This window comes from Phyllobates terribilis, unplaced genomic scaffold (assembly GCF_046119375.1).
Source record: "Phyllobates terribilis strain yellow unplaced genomic scaffold, ASM4611937v1 Scaffold_8__6_contigs__length_399053987, whole genome shotgun sequence".
Classification (NCBI taxonomy): domain Eukaryota; kingdom Metazoa; phylum Chordata; class Amphibia; order Anura; family Dendrobatidae; genus Phyllobates; species Phyllobates terribilis.
The window spans coordinates 394,120,892-394,138,797 of NW_027362768.1; the positions used below are offsets into that span (position 1 = coordinate 394,120,892).

The window sequence follows — 17,906 nt, forward strand, 5'->3', positions numbered from 1 at the left end:
GGTCTCCTGATGGCGTACCCCGGTGGATCACCGCCTCCATTATCGCCTCGCACATACCTTATGCAATCGATAAATATTCTGCATCAGGAAGCGGAATGCGTTGTACCACGGGAGGAAAACGTCTTTCAGGACATCGCGGACGCCGTCTTCTTTAAAGCGCAAGTTTTCTGCTCTCACGACAGGAGAATTTATTAAGTATAATCTGAAAATGTAGATAAATATGATCTGATTGGAAAGAGACGTTCAACCTGCAAAGAACCCCGGAAAAGAAAGCACTAATGTAACCCACGAAAACTAGAGGGAAACTGTCAGCAGGATGGTGGACCCCCAAACCATTCACCTGCAGCTGTAGACGGCCGGTCCGGTCCTCCATTACTGAGAAGGCAGCGTATTGATAAGAGGCTTCAGATCCGGCACAGCCCTGCGACGCCATCTATACACCCACTGAAATCCCCGCGACGCCATCTATACACCCACTGAAATCCCCGCGACGCCATCTATACATCCACTGAAATCCCCGCGACGCCATCTATACACCCACTGAAATCCCTGCGACGCCATCTATACATCCACTGAAATCCCTGCGATGCCATCTATACATCCACTGAAATCCCCGCGACGCCATCTATACACCCACTGAAATCCCCGCGACGCCATCTATACATCCACTGAAATCCCTGCGACGCCATCTATACACCCACTGAAATCCCTGCGACGCCATCTATACATCCACTGAAATCCCCGCGACGCCATCTATACACCCACTGAAATCCCCGCGACGCCATCTATACATCCACTGAAATCCCCGCGACGCCATCCATACACCCACTGAAATCCCCGCGACGCCATCTATACACCCACTGAAATCCCCGCGACGCCATCTATACATCCACTGAAATCCCCGCGACGCCATCTATACACCCACTGAAATCCCTGCGACGCCATCTATACATCCACTGAAATCCCTGCGATGCCATCTATACATCCACTGAAATCCCCGCGACGCCATCTATACACCCACTGAAATCCCCGCGACGCCATCTATACATCCACTGAAATCCCTGCGACGCCATCTATACACCCACTGAAATCCCTGCGACGCCATCTATACATCCACTGAAATCCCTGCGACGCCATCTATACATCCACTGAAATCCCCGCGACGCCATCTATACATCCAATGAAATCCCCGCGACGCCATCTATACACCCACTGAAATCCCCGCGACGCCATCTATACATCCACTGAAATCCCCGCGACGCCATCTATACACCCACTGAAATCCCCGCGACGCCATCTATGCATCCACTGAAATCCCCGCGACGCCATCTATACATCCACTGAAATCCCCGCGACGCCATCTATACATCCACTGAAATCCCCGCGACGCCATCTATACATCCACTGAAATCCCCGCGACGCCATCTATACATCCACTGAAATCCCCGCGACGCCATCTATACACCCACTGAAATCCCCGCGACGCCATCTATACACCCACTGAAATCCCCGCGACGCCATCTATACATCCACTGAAATCCCCGCGACGCCATCTATACACCCACTGAAATCCCCGCGACGCCATCTATACACCCACTGAAATCCCCGCGACGCCATCTATACACCCACTGAAATCCCCGCGACGCCATCTATGCACCCACTGAAATCCCCGCGACGCCATCTATACACCCACTGAAATCCCCGCGACGCCATCTATACACCCACTGAAATCCCCGCGACGCCATCTATACATCCACTGAAATCCCCGCGACGCCATCTATACATCCACTGAAATCCCCGCGACGCCATCTATACATCCACTGAAATCCCCGCGACGCCATCATACATCCACTGAAATCCCCGCGACGCCATCTATACATCCACTGAAATCCCCGCGACGCCATCTATACATCCACTGAAATCCCCGCGACGCCATCTATGCATCCACTGAAATCCCCGCGACGCCATCTATACATCCACTGAAATCCCCGCGACGCCATCTATGCATCCACTGAAATCCCCGCGACGCCATCTATACATCCACTGAAATCCCCGCGACGCCATCTATACATCCACTGAAATCCCCGCGACGCCATCTATACACCCACTGAAATGCTGGAGGAACGGACGGCCGTCTACCCCAGAGTACAATCAACAGGCGGGGGGCACCAGGGGCGTACAGAAAAATCATGGGACCCCACACACAATATGAGGGACTCCACGCACAGTATAACGGCCCCCCACGCACAGTATAACGGCCCCCCACGCACAGTATAACGGCCCCCCACGCACAGTATAACGGCCCCCCACGCACAGCTCTCCATACATTATAATGCCCCCACACATCCCTCCAGAAAGTAAGATGGACTCCACACAACCCTTCACACAATATGAGGGACCCCACACACAGTCCCGGGGAGGAGGGGGGGTCCCGGGGAGGGGCGGGGGAGTCCCGGGGGAAAGGAGGGTCCCTCCACCAGTAAGCACAGAGTCTCTGGTCATTACATTGAGGAGGAGGTCAGTTTGCTGTGCTTGGATATTAGGGGGTGCAGTGAGACAAGTAGCAGGCGGCTGGGGTCTTACCGGAGGGCGTCGGCCCCATAGTTATTGATCACGTGCACGGGGTCCGGGTAGTTCTTCTTACTTTTACTCATTTTTTGACCATCACTATCACATAAGAGAAAAAAGTTATTGAAGCAGAGAAAAAAAGCTGGCGACTGGTCTAGTGATTACAGACCCCTACCCCACAGCCGCCCCAGTGATTACAGACCCCCCACAGCTGCCCCAGTGATTACAGACCCCCCACAGCCGCCCCAGTCATTAGACCCCCCACAGCCGCCCCAGTCATTACAGACCCCTACCCCACAGCCGCCCCAGTGATTACAGACCCCCCCCCACAGCCGCCCCAGTGATTACAGACCCCCCACAGCTGCCCCAGTGATTACAGACCCCCCACAGCCGCCCCAGTGATTACAGACCCCCCACAGCTGCCCCAGTGATTACAGACCCCCCACAGCCGCCCCAGTCATTAGACCCCCCACAGCCGCCCCAGTCATTACAGACCCCTACCCCACAGCCGCCCCAGTGATTACAGACCCCCCCCCACAGCCGCCCCAGTGATTACAGACCCCCCACAGCCGCCCCAGTCATTAGACCCCCCACAGCCGCCCCAGTCATTACAGACCCCTACCCCACAGCCGCCCCAGTGATTACAGACCCCTACCCCACAGCCGCCCCAGTGATTACAGACCCCTACCCCACAGCCGCCCCAGTGATTACAGACCCCTACCCCACAGCCGCCCCAGTGATTACAGACCCCTACCCCACAGCCGCCCCAGTGATTACAGACCCCCCACAGCTGCCCCAGTGATTACAGACCCCCCCGCAGCCGCCCCAGTGATTACAGACCCCCCCACAGCCGCCCCAGTGATTACAGATCCCCCACAGCCGCCCCAGTCATTACAGACCCCCCACAGCCGCCCCAGAGATTACAGACCCCCCCACAGACGCCCCAGTGATTACAGATCCCCCACAGCTGTCCCAGTGATTACAGATCCCCCCCCACAGCCGCCCCAGTGATTACAGATCCCCCACAGCTGCCCCAGTGATTACAGACTCCCCCACAGCCGCCCCAGTGATTACAGACCCCCCCACAGCTGCCCCAGTGATTACAGATCCCCCACAGCTGCCCCAGTGATTACAGATCCCCCACAGCTGCCCCAGTGATTACAGACCCCCCCACAGCCGCCCCAGTGATTACAGATCCCCCACAGCCGCCCCAATGATTACAGATCCCCCACAGCCGCCCCAGTGATTACAGATCCCCCACAGCTGCCCCAGTGATTACAGATCCCCCACAGCTGCCCCAGTGATTACAGACCCCACCCCCGCAGCTGGCCCAGTGATTATGGACCCCCACACTCTGCTACGGTCAGCGGTGGAATTACCTCGCCAACACCAGACCATTGACGATGACATTCTTGAACGGTGGCTGACCAAAGAGAGCAGTAGAGAGGACCAGAAGGGTGTAGAACCTGGAGGGGCAGACACAATGGTGAGGGCTCCTGGGGGCCTCCGCTCCTGGCGGCCATCCTGCCTCGTACTCACCACCCTCGAGTCTGGTCGATGCCTTCAGCAATGAAGTCCGCTGGGAACGAGTCTTCAAACTCCTTCCTGTTCTGGAACGGGTAGTGGACCTGGGCGTAAGGCATGCTGCCGCTCTCAAACCAGCAGTCAAACACCTCCGAGACGCGCCTCAGGGCGCCCTTCCCACAGCGAGACGGGATAGTCAGGTGGTCCACACTGCGGAGACACGGACCAGCTGTGTACAGGCCACCTGGCACACGGATGGCACTGGGCACCATCGCACCTAGCAGGACTCACCTCTCACGGTGCAGATCGGTGATCTTACAAGAGGTCAGCTCCTCCAGCTCCGCCAAGGATCCCACACACACCACCTGGAGGAGGAGAAGTGCAGGAACAATCAGGGCCGCCGTCAACCTGCCACGAGTGTGCGTGTGTAAGGAGGCCGGGGTGGGGGGGCGCCGAGCGCACAGAGAGGCCGGGGTGGGGGAGCGCCGCGCGCACAGAGAGGCCCGGGGTGGGGGAGCGCCGCGCGCACAGAGAGGCCCGGGGCGGGGGGGCGCCGCGAGCACAGAGAGGCCCGGGGTGGGGGAGCGCCGCGCGCACAGAGAGGCGCGGGGGGGGGGGCTCTCTATATGACGCCATCATCCACATTCAGCCTTGCCCGATTACAGGTGATCTCCACACTACGAACCTCCTCAAAGTCCTCGCTGACCCACAGAGGGATCGGCGTCCCCCAGTAGCGATTCCTGGAAATGGCCCAATCTCGCGCCTCCTTCAACCAATTCCCAAAACGCTTCTCTCTGACAAACTCCGGAACCCTGAAAGAGAAAAGACTGTAAGAAACCAGAAGACGAGACCCCCAGACTGCGAGTACAGACCCCACAAGGACGGAAGGGTCTGCAGAGGTTATATCAGTGCTGGAGCGTTATAAGAGGCTGATATCAGTCACATATGGTGTAATGTCTGTTAATATGCTAATTACACATTGTACTAAAGTCAGCTAATTGCTGATTTAAAGAGCATCCTGCTATACCAATATACCAAGTATGGAAATTGATTAAATGCACAAACAATGAGACCTGAGCCCTGTGGAATAGACGGATTTTGGTAAGACCTTACCTGTAAAATCCTTTTCAGCGAAGGAAGGAAGGGAGACACAGATCCATTACTAGTGGGTAGGCGGAGCCCCACAGGATAGTTCATCTCAGATTTAAAAAAGTGACGACCGGCCCCTCCAGCTTAGGCTTCTCCTACTCCCATGTTCCTCAGTCCGTACACAAGCTAAGGAAGAGCAGACAACACCAGCGGAACAACACAACCCCTTCCGAAAATTCAGAAGTGTGAGAGAACAGATTATGCATATAACAGAAAGAACACACAGTCCCAGGCACTACTCACTGGACCGACCACTGCGATGAGCTGGCAATGCTGGAACAGAGCCCTAGCGCGCCGACCCCCGCCCAGATGACCGCCATCAGAGAGGAGTCGCGCCGCATCTGGAAAACAATAATACACATCTGCCATGGGAGGGAGCTGTGTCTCCCTTCGTTCCTTCGCTGAAAAGGATTTTACAGGTAAGGTCTTACCAAATCCGTCTTTCAGCAGCAGAAGGGAAGGAAGGGAGACACAGATCCATTACTAGTGGGACGTCCCAAAGCAGCCCAGAACTCAAGGGTGGGAAACAGTGGCAGAATCGCCAACACCCCAACAACTTAGTCAAGCGCGCAACAAGCGCTGAAACGAGATAAAGAGATAACCTAAACCACCGCCGCCTGCAGGACCCTGCGTCCCAAGGCTGCATCGGCGGAAGCACTCACGTCCACTTTATAAAATTTAGTAAAAGTGTGAACGGAACGCCAGGTAGCCGCCCGGCAGAGCTGCGCTGCCGAGGCCCCCTGACGAAAAGCCCACGACGAACCAACCGCTCTCGTGGAATGAGCTCAAACCTTAACCGGACAAGGCTCGCCCTTGAGCCGGTACGCTTCCAGGATAGCCGAACGTATCCACCGAGCTATAGTGTCCTTGGAGGCCCGCTGACCAGGCCGACGACCAGCAGGAATCACAAAAAGAGAGTCCGACTTCCGAAACCCTTCCGTGATTGAAAGATTGAACTTCAAAGCCCGCACCAAATCCAACGAGTGCAAGGCTCGCTCCTTTGGACTCTTCGGATTCGGACAGAGGGAGGGCAACACGATGTCCTGATTGACGTGGAAACGCGACACCACTTTAGGCAGAAAATCGCCACGGGTACGAAGCACCACGCGATCCGAGTGGAACTCCAGAAAAGGGGGCGAGCAAGACAGTGCCACCAACTCAGAAACCCTTCTCAAAGAGGTGACCGCCACCAGGAAGGCCACCTTCCAAGAAAGCAAGTAAAGCGTAGCTGAATCCATAGGCTCAAACGGCCCATGCTGAAGAGCCTCCAAGACTAGATTGAGCCACCAAGGAGCCACAAACGCCCTCCAAGGCGGAAACTGACGTGCAACCCCGCAAAAAAACGAGCACATCCCTGCGCGAGGCAATAGCCTTCCGAAAAAGCACGGATAGTGCAGATACCTGACCATGCAAGGTACCAACCGCCAGACCCTTGGCCAAACCACATTGCAGAAAAGCCAATAAGTTGGGAATGGAAAAAACCCTCGGGTTCCTTGACGATCCAGAACACCATGAATAGAAGGCCTCCCAAGTTCTGTGATAAATCCTAGTCGTAGCTGGACCTCTGGCCGCCCGCAAGGTGGCAATGACCTCGGCCGAAAACCCACGACGGGTGAAGATCTCGGTCTCAAGTGCCACGCCGTCAAACGAAGCGACTTCAGGTCCGGATGACGAATGGGCCCTTGGGTTAACAGGTCCGGGCGAAGAGGCAGTGGAAACGGAGGCGCCGCCAGAAGAGACACCAGCGTTGAATACCACGCCCTCCGCGGCCAATCCGGCGCCACCAAAATTGCCGGAATTCGTTAGAGTTTGATCCGCCGGATGACCAGAGGAAGCAAGGATACCGGCGGAAACACGTAGATCAGCTCGAACTGGTCCCACGGGGCCACTAGAGGATCTACCGCCACAGCCTCCGGGTTCCTGTACCTGGACATGAACGTCGGAACCCTGGCGTTCAGCCTGGATGCCATCAAGTGCACCTGGGGAGTCCCCCAACGGGAGCACAGCAGTGTAAAAACTTCCGGATGAAGACTCCATTCTCCGGGATCCACCTGCTCGCGACTGAGGAAGTCCGCTGTGATATTCCGCACTCCTGGGATGTGAATCGCGGAGATGGCCGGAACCCTGAACTCGGCCCATACCATGATCCAAGAGACCTCCATCATGAGTCTGGAACTCCTCGTCCCGCCCTGATGGTTGATATACGCGACCGCTGTCGCATTGTCCGTCTGAATCCGGACCGGCAGACCGCTCAAAGGGACTGTCCAATGTCGGAGGCAGAGAAATATCGCTCTCAACTCCCGGATGTTGATCGGCAGAGACGACTCCTCTGACGACCAGACCCCCTGAACCCAGAGATCGTTCCAAACCCCACCCCAGCCAGTCAGGCTGGCATCGGTGGTAATGACCGACCACCGTGGGAGGAGGAAGGATTTCCCCAGGGATAAAGCCTCCGGACGTAACCACCATCCAAGAGACTCTCGCACCCTGCGGGAGATACCGACACAGCGATCTAGCGAAGCCGGCGATCGGTCCCAACGGGTCAGAATAAGATTTTGGAGAACCCGGGAATCAAATTGTGCAAACGGTACCGCTTCCATTGCTGCCACCATCAGACCCAGAAGGCGCATACACTTCCGAAAGGACATCGCCATCGCCGACCTCATAGCCTGGACATGGTGACGAAGGTTCGCTTGTTTGTCCGGAGGCAGGGACACCACTGCTCGAACCGTGTCGAAAAGCATCCCCAAGAACAGGATTGACTGCGACGGCTCCAAAGACGACTTCTTCCAATTGACCAGCCACCCGAAGTCCTCCAGGTGCTGGTCACCGCCTCCTCCGCTGTGGATGACACAATTAACAGGTCGTGCAGGTAGGGGAGAATCGTAACTCCTTGCCTTCGAAGGAGCGCCATGAGCGGCGCCAGGATCTTTGTAAAAACCCTGGGCGCCGAGGCCAACCCGAATGGTAGGGCCACAAACTGGTAATGGGCCTGACCTATGGCGAAACGCAGGAAGCGCTGGTGAGCCCTGCTGATAGGGACATGCAAATAGGCGTCGCGGATGTCGATAGACACCAAGAAATCGTACCGCGACAGGGCCGCCACGACAGAGCAAAGAGACTCCATACGGAATTTCTGGGTCGGACATGAACATTCAATTCTTTGAGGTCCAGAATGGGGCGAAACTTGTCCTCCTTTTTGGGGACCACAAAATGGTTGGAGTAAAACCCCCTTCCCCGGTCCTCCGGCGGAACCGGAACCACCACCCCCTGCTGTAGAAGAGAGTCGACCTCCCGCATCAGTGCGGCAGCCAGTTTGGGCTCGGACGGGATGCGCGACTGATGAAATCTGTCCGGGGGTCGAGAATGAAACTCTATGAAATAGCCTGCCGACATAACCCGCGTCACCCAGGCGTCCGATACGTGTGACGCCCAAATCAACCCGAATTGTAGCAGACGACCCCCCCCGAGAGCCCTCGAGGGGGTTCCTGGCGTCAGTCCGCCTTAGCGGGCTTTTTGTCAACCTCCCGTTTGTCCTGACGGAAATGTTGTTTCCAGGGTGCATGGGATTTCTGGGTGGTCTTCTTTCCGGAAGACGAGGGACGACCCGATCTCCAATAGGGCTGACCGAACCGTCCCCTGGGCCGAAAGGACCGACGACCACTACAGGCACTTGACTTGCCAGATGTAGAAGCCGCTGCTTTCCGCTGCGGCAAAGCCGAATCCTTGGCCTTGGCCTTAGCAATCAGCTCCGTGAGGTCCGAACCAAAAAGCTGACCGCCCTTGTACGCCAGACTCGGCAAACCTTGTTTGGATACTGCGTCTCCAGTCCACTGTTTAAGCCACAGTGCTCTCCTGACTGTGACGGCCGAGGATTGAGTCCTGGACAGAACTGAAGTAGCATCCAGCACTGCGTCCCTGCCATATCGGGCCGCCTCTTCCAACAACTGGAAAAGCCTTTCCACCTCAGACAGCGGAGTCCCATCTTGCCACGCCGTCCGCAGCTGATCCAACCACCGCAGAGAAGCCTCACCAGCCCACATGGCCCCCAAGGCCGCTCGGAATCCATGACCCGCGGCCTCGTAGATGGACTTCGCCGCTAACTCCGTCCTTCTGTCCAGCGGGTCCTGTAGACTCGCCTTCCCTTTAACAGGAAGCAAAGAGGATTTGCTCAGCTGAGACAATGGCACGTCCACTTCAGGAGAGGGGACCCAATTAGTGATCGTCTCCGAGGAGCAGGGATACAGGGCATCAAAAAAACGCATCCCCTGGAAGCGTTTATCCGGACACAGGCATTCCTTCTCCACCGCCTCGTTAAGTTCATCGTGCACCGGGAGCATCGAACGAGCCCGACGCGACTCCTGATACAGCCGGGCCGACTTGTCAGGGGGCCTCGTCACCTCTTCAGACAGCTGTAACGCTTCCCGCATAGCCCCAATAAAAGCGTCCACGCGGCCCGAAAGCGAAGCAGCGCGACCCTGCCGATCCTCTTCATCAGAATCAGAGATCTCACCAGCAGAGTCTGTCGGTGATTCCGAAGCCTCCGACGCACTGCGCGGAGGAGACAGCGCCACCACAGGCCTGTGGAGCTTCTTGCATCGCGAAGTCGGTTGGGACTTAGCTGATACCCAATGACCCAGGAGGTCAGAAAGACTGTCAATGGAGCGTGTGAGCGCCTCCACTTTAACATCACTGAGACCCCCGACCAGTGTAGAACCTGATGCCGTCGAAGACCTGGGCGTATCGGATACGCGTGACCGATCCTGAAACGGGTCGGGAGAGAGGTCCGCGCCCCCTGGTCCGACATGCCCCCGTCAGTTGCGAGCGTCTTACAATGGGTATGGTAACAGAGGATGTGCGATTTCGCTATCACAGCCTGTTCCCACAGAAATTTTTTTTCCAAGCACTGAAGGGTTAAAGCTCCTTCTTAGAGGGAGAAAAGCCACCCCAGCTGCCTGCAGAGCAAAAGTTAACCTAACAGACTAGGGTGATGCACCCTCTGATCCCAGAAGCATGCACCACCAGCAAGGGTTAACTGCCCTGATGAGGCCAGACCCCGTTCAGAAGGGGTTAATGCTGCAGACCAAGCAAAACCTCTCTGCCTTAAGAGGACAGAGGAGCGCGTCCCAGAGTGTCTCAGCAGAGAAGCGGTAGCGCCGGATAAAGCCCACCTTGTCTGCCTTAACAGGCCAGCAGTAAGGTGCTCTGCGCTGTAAAAGTGAGAAAAGGGGATCTTCTGCCTTAAAAAGCAGAAGAGACTCACCAGCTGGCCGCGGTGGCTGCTCCTCCTGAGTCTGTGTGTGAGCGGGGAGCAGAGAGCAGGAGGTGCACGAGGTAATAGCTGATAGCTAGCAGGACCCAGAAGAGAAGCAAAAGGGGCGGGGACAGCCCAGCGCGCGCTTTCCCGGGCGCTTCCTGACAGCTATGATGGCAGGTAGCCAAGAGACGCGAAGCCACGCCCCCCCGTGCATACCAACGGAGCCCGCGCTAAAAGTGAAAGCGCGCGCTTTCCTGGGAGCTTCCTGCCTGAGCTATGATGGCAGGAAGCCAAGAGACGCGAAGCCACGCCCCCTACTAACGGAGCCGTGCTCCTCCGTCCCTGCTCCCCTGCTAACAGTGAATGCAGCGGTGGTGTCAACGTCATACACCGTCTGCAGACAAAAAAACAGGCAGTCACCACTTGACAGTAACAGCGGCTACCGCCGCAGCACTCCACACACAGAGAGCACTTACCCAGCTGAGCGCCACAGGGACCCCCAGGGATGTGTGGCGCAGGGACCCCACACGAGCGGTGTGCGTCTCCGCCAGGGAGCGCCCTGTATCCCCCGGGGCCGGCAGGCTTCTGCGGGGACCTCCTTAGGGGGTACGCAGATCTGCCAGGGGAGGGTCACGGGTCCCAGCAGCGCTGAGACCTCTAGACCACGGGGGGTCCAGGTCTCCGGAAATGATAAAATAAAATTTTTTTCTGAGGAGCTGCAAAGGCAGCGACTATCCTCTGCGACCTCAAATTTTAGACTGAAGGACATGGGAGTAGGAGGAGCCTAAGCTGGAGGAGCAGGTCGTCACTTTTTCTAATCTGAGGTGAACTATCCTGTGGGACTCCGCCTTCCCACTAGTAATGGAGCCGTGTCTCCCACTAGTAATGGAGCCGTGTCTCCCACTAGTAATGGAGCCGTGTTGTAACTATTTAATGGACATATGGCTCTGTAGGAGTCAGAATTGAAAGAGAGAATCAAAGATCAGTCAAACTCTTCGGGACATCAGTTTGGTAGCATGGCTTTACCCAGAGAGAGACAGATTTGGATTCTGCATGATTCTAACCTAAGGGTATATGGCACTGGTTGGAAGGACACAGATCTGTTCCACTGACCACCAGAGAGCCCATGGATACATTTGGGGAGACCAGGTTGGGACAATGAAGTCACCTGGCTCCATGGATATATTGTTTGGGGTTGCCAGGAAGGACCCACCGGTCGTCTGGAAACCATGGAAACGTTCAAAGAAGCCAGATTGTGACCAGCCGGTCATCTGGCCCCATGGAAACTCTTGGGAGAAGCCAGGGTGGGACTCTCAGGTCTCCTGACCTTGTACCTCAAGGACTGTCAGCTTCCTAAGCTTGCCGCTACCTCCTCTCTGTGGGGGCCTGCCAGAAGCGGGGGGCTGCTGGTTGAGGTAGTCGGCCCTGGAAGTCCCAAGGTCGCAGCTGTTCTATCCCAGGCGGGCGGAGAAGGAAGGGTGAGACTGTGTAATGTTCCACCATCTTGGGGATTGTGCACTGTTTTGTCTGAGTAGTATTACGCCCACGGAAGACCCCAGGTCTTCACAGAAGCATTTCAGGGTCCTAGAGTGGCCTAGCCAGTCTCCAGACCTGAACCCAATAGAAAATCTTTGGTGGGAGATGAAAGTCAATGTTGCAAACGACAGCCCCGAAATGTGGAAGATCTGGTGAAGATCTGCATGGAGGAGGGGGCCAAAATCCCTGCTGCAGTGTGTGCAAACCTGGTGAAGATCTGCATGGAGGAGGGGGCCAAAATCCCTGCTGCCGTGTCTGCAAACCTGGTGAAGATCTGCATGGAGGAGGGGGCCAAAATCCCTGCTGCCGTGTGTGCAAACCTGGTGAAGATCGGCATGGAGGAGGGGGCCAAAATCCCTGCTGCCGTGTGTGCAAACCTGGTGAAGATCGGCATGGAGGAGGGGGTCAAAATCCCTGCTGCCGTGTGTGCAAACCTGGTGAAGATCTGTATGGAGGAGGGGGCCAAAATCCCTGCTGCCGTGTGTGCAAACCTGGTGAAGATCTGCATGGAGGAGGGGGCCAAAATCCCTGCTGCCGTGTGTGCAAACCTGGTGAAGATCTGCATGGAGGAGGGGGCCAAAATCCCTGCTGCCGTGTGTGCAAACCTGGTCAAGAACTGCAGGAAACGTTTGACCTCTAATTGTAACAAAGGTTTCTGCGTCAAGTGTTAAGTTCTGTTTTTCTATTGTATCAAATACTTATTTCATGGAATAAAATGCAAATTAATGATGTAACAATCCTACAATGGGATTTTCTGGATTATTTTAGATTCAGTCTCACAGGTGAAGAGACCTACGATAAAGATTACAGACCCCTCCATTCTGTGTAAGGGGGAAACCTGCAAAATCAGCGGAGAATCAAATACTGATCCCCCCACTGTGTGTTGAATACTCGCAGACTATAGCGATACCGAGGGCAACTTTAACTTCTTAGTCCCATCCAGAATGAAGTTTAGGATCTAGGTCTTCAAGCAGCGTTACTGGGTTAGGAGGACAGGGAGCCCCCACAGCTATTACACCAGCGCGGCCCCCACAGCTATCACACCAGCCCAGCCCCCTCCGCTGCCCTCCTTCCTGGGCCCTGGGGGCCTGACCCCAACATGGAGGAGCGAGAACATAATTAGATCATTAATTCACCCAAGGAAACCAGATACAGCAAAGGCAAAAGAAATCAGGAAAGGTAAAGCAGGCAAAATCCCGCCACCATCTTCAGTCCCGACCACTAATATCCTCAGCAGAGACCCCTGAGCAGAGACCCCTGAGCAGAGACCCCTCTGCACAGCTCACTTTACAGCTGTGCTGTGAAAGCTTGCAGGGCGAGTCATGGGTGGAGGTTAGTATTAGCCAAGTGTCTTTCACGCGCAGACGATCGTGCAGCAGCCGTGTGAGGACTTGGGGTCTTCCGTGGGTGTAACGCTACTCAGACAACACAGGGTGAGGGTAAAACAGTGTGGCAATACTTTACTGACCCACAAAGCGGACAATAAACACACAGAACAGTCCCAGCTAATACCCAAGATGGTGCAAAATTACCGTCTCACCCTTCCACCCTCCGCCCACCTGGGATAGAACAGCTGAGACTCTGGGACTTCCAGGGCCGACTACCTCAACCAGTGGCCCCCCGCTTCTGGCGGACCCCACAGAGAGAAGGTAGCGGCAAGCTTAGGAAGCTAGCAGTCCATTGAGGTACAAGGCCAGGAGACTCGAGTGTCCCACCCTGGCCTCTCCGAAAGTTTCCATGGGGCCAGATGACTTGTGGGTCCCAATATGGCTTCTCCGAATGTCTCCATAGGTTGCAGGCGACTGGTGGGTCCCTCCTGGCAACCCCAAATAACACATCCATGGGGCCAGATGACTTCTTCGTCCTCTCTTGGTCTCCCTAAATGTATCCTTGTCTCTCTGATGGTCAAATGGAGCAGATCTGTATCTTTACAGTCAGAGCCATGTACCCTTAGACTGGAATCATGTTGAGGTACAGCAAAAAGGTGATGAAGAGGTTAAAACGTAACCTTTATGAGTGAAAGATCTATACCGATACTAACACTGGTCACATGGACCATAGGTGCAAAAGAGTGCCTGCGAATAGTGGAAAACATATATACTGCCCAAGAGAAATATACCCTCACCCGTGCCAGGGATTACACGGGATAATAACCAGGTAGAGCCCACCTGAACACCGGACGAGAACATGGCAGATATTGGTGGAGCAGTTAATAGGAGCATCGCCAGCCATGACCCGTAGATGACATACAATGGGGTAACATGAGCGTTCGCACTTATTACTGGCACAGTCTCGCCATTTACGCTGTCCGCTCACAGATCTGGGGCATCACACAGCTACGCCAGCTCCAGACAGAACGGCACCCCCGAAGGATGGCAGAATGGCGAGACCTGCTCCACCAATATCTGCCGTGTTCTCCTACCTGGTTATTATCCCGTGTAATCCCTGGCACGGGTGAGGGTATATTTCTCTTGGGCAGTATATATGCTTTCCACTATTGGCAGGCACTTTTCTGCACCTATGGTCCATGTGACTTTTTTAGTATCGGTATAGTTCTTTTACCCATTATTAAAGGTTACGTTTTAACCTCTTCATCACTTTTTTTTTGCTTTACCTTGTTTGCATCAAGTCGTTATTCTACAAAAGACCCTTTTTGCTGTTTTTGGAATCATGTAGAATCCAAATCTGTGTCTCTTTGGATAAAGCCATGCTACCACGCTGATGGTCTGAAGAGAGTCTGATCTTTGATTCTCCTTGTGAAGTCTCTTTCAATTCTCTGTTTCATATCTGCCTGCTACAGAGGCATATGTTCCTTAAATAGTTCACATTTGTTATTTCAAGTCCAAATCCACAGGACAAGAGTTAGGGAGAGTAATATTACACAGGGCTCAGGTCTCATTGTTTGAGCCTTTAATCAAGTTACATAGTTGGAATAGCAGGGGCTCTTGTAAATAAACATCCAACTGGCCTTAGTACAATATGCAATTAGCATAACAACAAACATCATTGTTTCAAAACCATCAGAAGTCAACATTCAGGGTTATACAAATACTTGTCTGTCCTTCTTAACCCACCAAAGAAACACACACAAGTTCTAAAGTCAACCCCAAAACAACAGTGCATTTCTCTTGGCTTAACAAATCTACAGGTAACAATCCACTCTTTTTTCCCCTTTTCACTGCCAGTTTGCATCCCAAGTAGTATGTCACGTCGATACTAACATTTTATTTAATTATTTGGAGTTTGGCAGATCTCACCATGTGTTCATTCTCCCTATCTAGTAGAAGATACTTGCAATCTGCTTATCTTCAGATGGTCGGCTGTACGCCTGTGAGGGTGATCGGCCTGTGATTGCACACACCCCTCCCTCTGGTCTTGGGTGGCTTTTTTGTATTTATACCATGTATATGGATTTCCCCGTTATGTATGGTGGTCCTGAGGAAGGAGTCGTTGGACTCAAACGCGTAGACAAGAAACCTACATGTTTATCCAAACTAATGGTTTGTCGAGACTCCAGAGAGCGCAGAAACCACTTCCTTCCCAGCATCCATCTGACATATCCATAGGACGCTGCAGCCTCTGGGTCCAGGCTTTATAGGTGTCGTGTCCCACACAGCCCACTAGGTGGCAGCTTGTAATAACACCCCCACTAGGTGGCAGATTGTAATAACACCCCCACTAGGTGGGCAGCTTGTAATAACACCCCCACTAGGTGGCAGCTTGTAATAACACCCCCACTAGGTGGCAGCTTGTAATAACACCCCCACTAGGTGGCAGCTTGTAATAACACCCCCACTAGGTGGCAGATTGTAATACCACCCCCACTAGGTGGCAGCTTGTAATAACACCCCCACTAGGTGGGCAGCTTGTAATAACACCCCCACTAGGTGGCAGCTTGTAATAACACCACCACTAGGTGGCAGCTTGTAATAACACCCCCACTAAGTAGCAGCTTGTAATAACACCCCCACTAGGTGGCAGCTTGTAATAACACCTCCACTAGGTGGCAGCTTGTAATAACACCCCCACTAGGTGGCAGCTTGTAATAACACCCCCACTAGGTGGCAGCTTGTAATAACACCTCCACTAGGTGGCAGCTTGTAATAACACCCCCACTAGGTGGCAGCTTGTAATAACACCTCCACTAGGTGGCAGCTTGTAATAACACCCCCACTAGGTGGCAGCTTGTAATAACACCCCCACTAGGTGGCAGCTTGTAATAACACCCCCACTAGGTGGCAGCTTGTAATAACACCCCCACTAGGTGGCAGCTTGTAATAACACCCCCACTAGGTGGCAGCTTGTAATAACACCCCCACTAGGTGGCAGCTTGTAATAACACTTCTACTAGGTGGCAGCTTGTAATAACACCCCCACTAGGTGGCAGCTTGTAATAACACCCCCACTAGGTGGCAGCTTGTAATAACACCCCCACTAGGTGGCAGCTTGTAATACATCTATAACAATTATAAATTGGATTAGACCCTATTGCGCTCTTGCATTTTTCTATAAATCTAGACATCTGGCTGATTAAGGTTAGAAGCTGTTTCCTCACAACTACAATGGAGCCTCCTCCCCACTATACAGAGCAAAGTAATCACTACAATGGAGCCTCCTCCTCACTATACAGTGCAAAGTAATCACTACAATGGAGCCTCCTCCTCACTATACAGTGCAAAGTAATCACTACAATGGAGCCTCCTCCCCACTATACAGTGCAAAGTAATCACTACAATGGAGCCTCCTCCTCACTATACAGTGCAAAGTAATCACTACAATGGAGCCTCCTCCTCACTATACAGCGCAAATTAATCACTACAATGGAGCCTCCTCCTCACTATACAGTGCAAAGTAATCACTACAATGGAGCCTCCTCCTCACTATACAGTGCAAAGTAATCACTACAATGGAGCCTCCTCCTCACTATACAGAGCAAAGTAATCACTACAATGGAGCCTCCTCCTCACTATACAGTGCAAAGTAATCACTACAATGGTGCCTCCTCCCCACTATACAGAGCAAAGTAATCACTACAATGGAGCCTCCTCCCCACTATACAGAGCAAAGTAATCAGTACAATGGAGCCTCCTCCTCACTATACAGTGCAAAGTAATCACTACAATGGAGCCTCCTCCCCACTATACAGCGCAAAGTAATCACTACAATGGAGCCTCCTCCCCACTATACAGAGCAAAGTAATCACTACAATGGAGCCTCCTCCTCACTATACAGTGCAAAGTAATCACTACAATGGAGCCTCCTCCTCACTATACAGTGCAAAGTAATCACTACAATGGAGCCTCCTCCCCACTATACAGTGCAAAGTAATCACTACAATGGAGCCTCCTCCTCACTATACAGTGCAAAGTAATCACTACAATGGCGCCTCCTCCCCACTATACAGCGCAAAGTAATCACTACAATGGAGCCTCCTCCCCACTATACAGTGCAAAGTAATCACTACAATGGAGCCTCCTCCCCACTATACAGTGCAAAGTAATCACTACAATGGAGCCTCCTCCCCACTATACAGTGCAAAGTAATCACTACAATGGAGCCTCCTCCTCACTATACAGTGCAAAGTAATCACTACAATGGCGCCTCCTCCCCACTATACAGCGCAAAGTAATCACTACAATGGTGCCTCCTCCCCACTATACAGTGCAAAGTAATCACTACAATGGAGCCTCCTCCCCACTATACAGTGCAAAGTAATCACTACAATGGAGCCTCCTCCTCACTATACAGTGCAAAGTAATCACTACAATGGCGCCTCCTCCCCACTATACAGTGCAAAGTAATCACTACAATGGAGCCTCCTCCCCACTACACAGCGCAAAGTAATCACTACAATGGCGCCTCCTCCTCACTA

The 17,906-nt window shown here is 53.7% G+C and overlaps 1 protein-coding gene across 1 annotated transcript in view; it reads right to left on the reverse strand.

Moving 5' to 3' along the window:
• IARS1 (isoleucyl-tRNA synthetase 1) overlaps window positions 1-17,906 on the reverse strand; it is a 233,697-nt gene that overhangs the window by 20,505 nt on the left and 195,286 nt on the right. The window contains exons 14-19 of the mRNA XM_073645216.1: window positions 4,778-4,904; window positions 4,384-4,457; window positions 4,108-4,302; window positions 3,948-4,034; window positions 2,584-2,667; window positions 58-202 (exon numbers count right to left, since the gene is read on the reverse strand). Of these exons, the coding sequence (XP_073501317.1) occupies window positions 58-202; window positions 2,584-2,667; window positions 3,948-4,034; window positions 4,108-4,302; window positions 4,384-4,457; window positions 4,778-4,904 (712 nt within the window). The remainder of the gene's footprint in view (window positions 1-57; window positions 203-2,583; window positions 2,668-3,947; window positions 4,035-4,107; window positions 4,303-4,383; window positions 4,458-4,777; window positions 4,905-17,906) is intronic.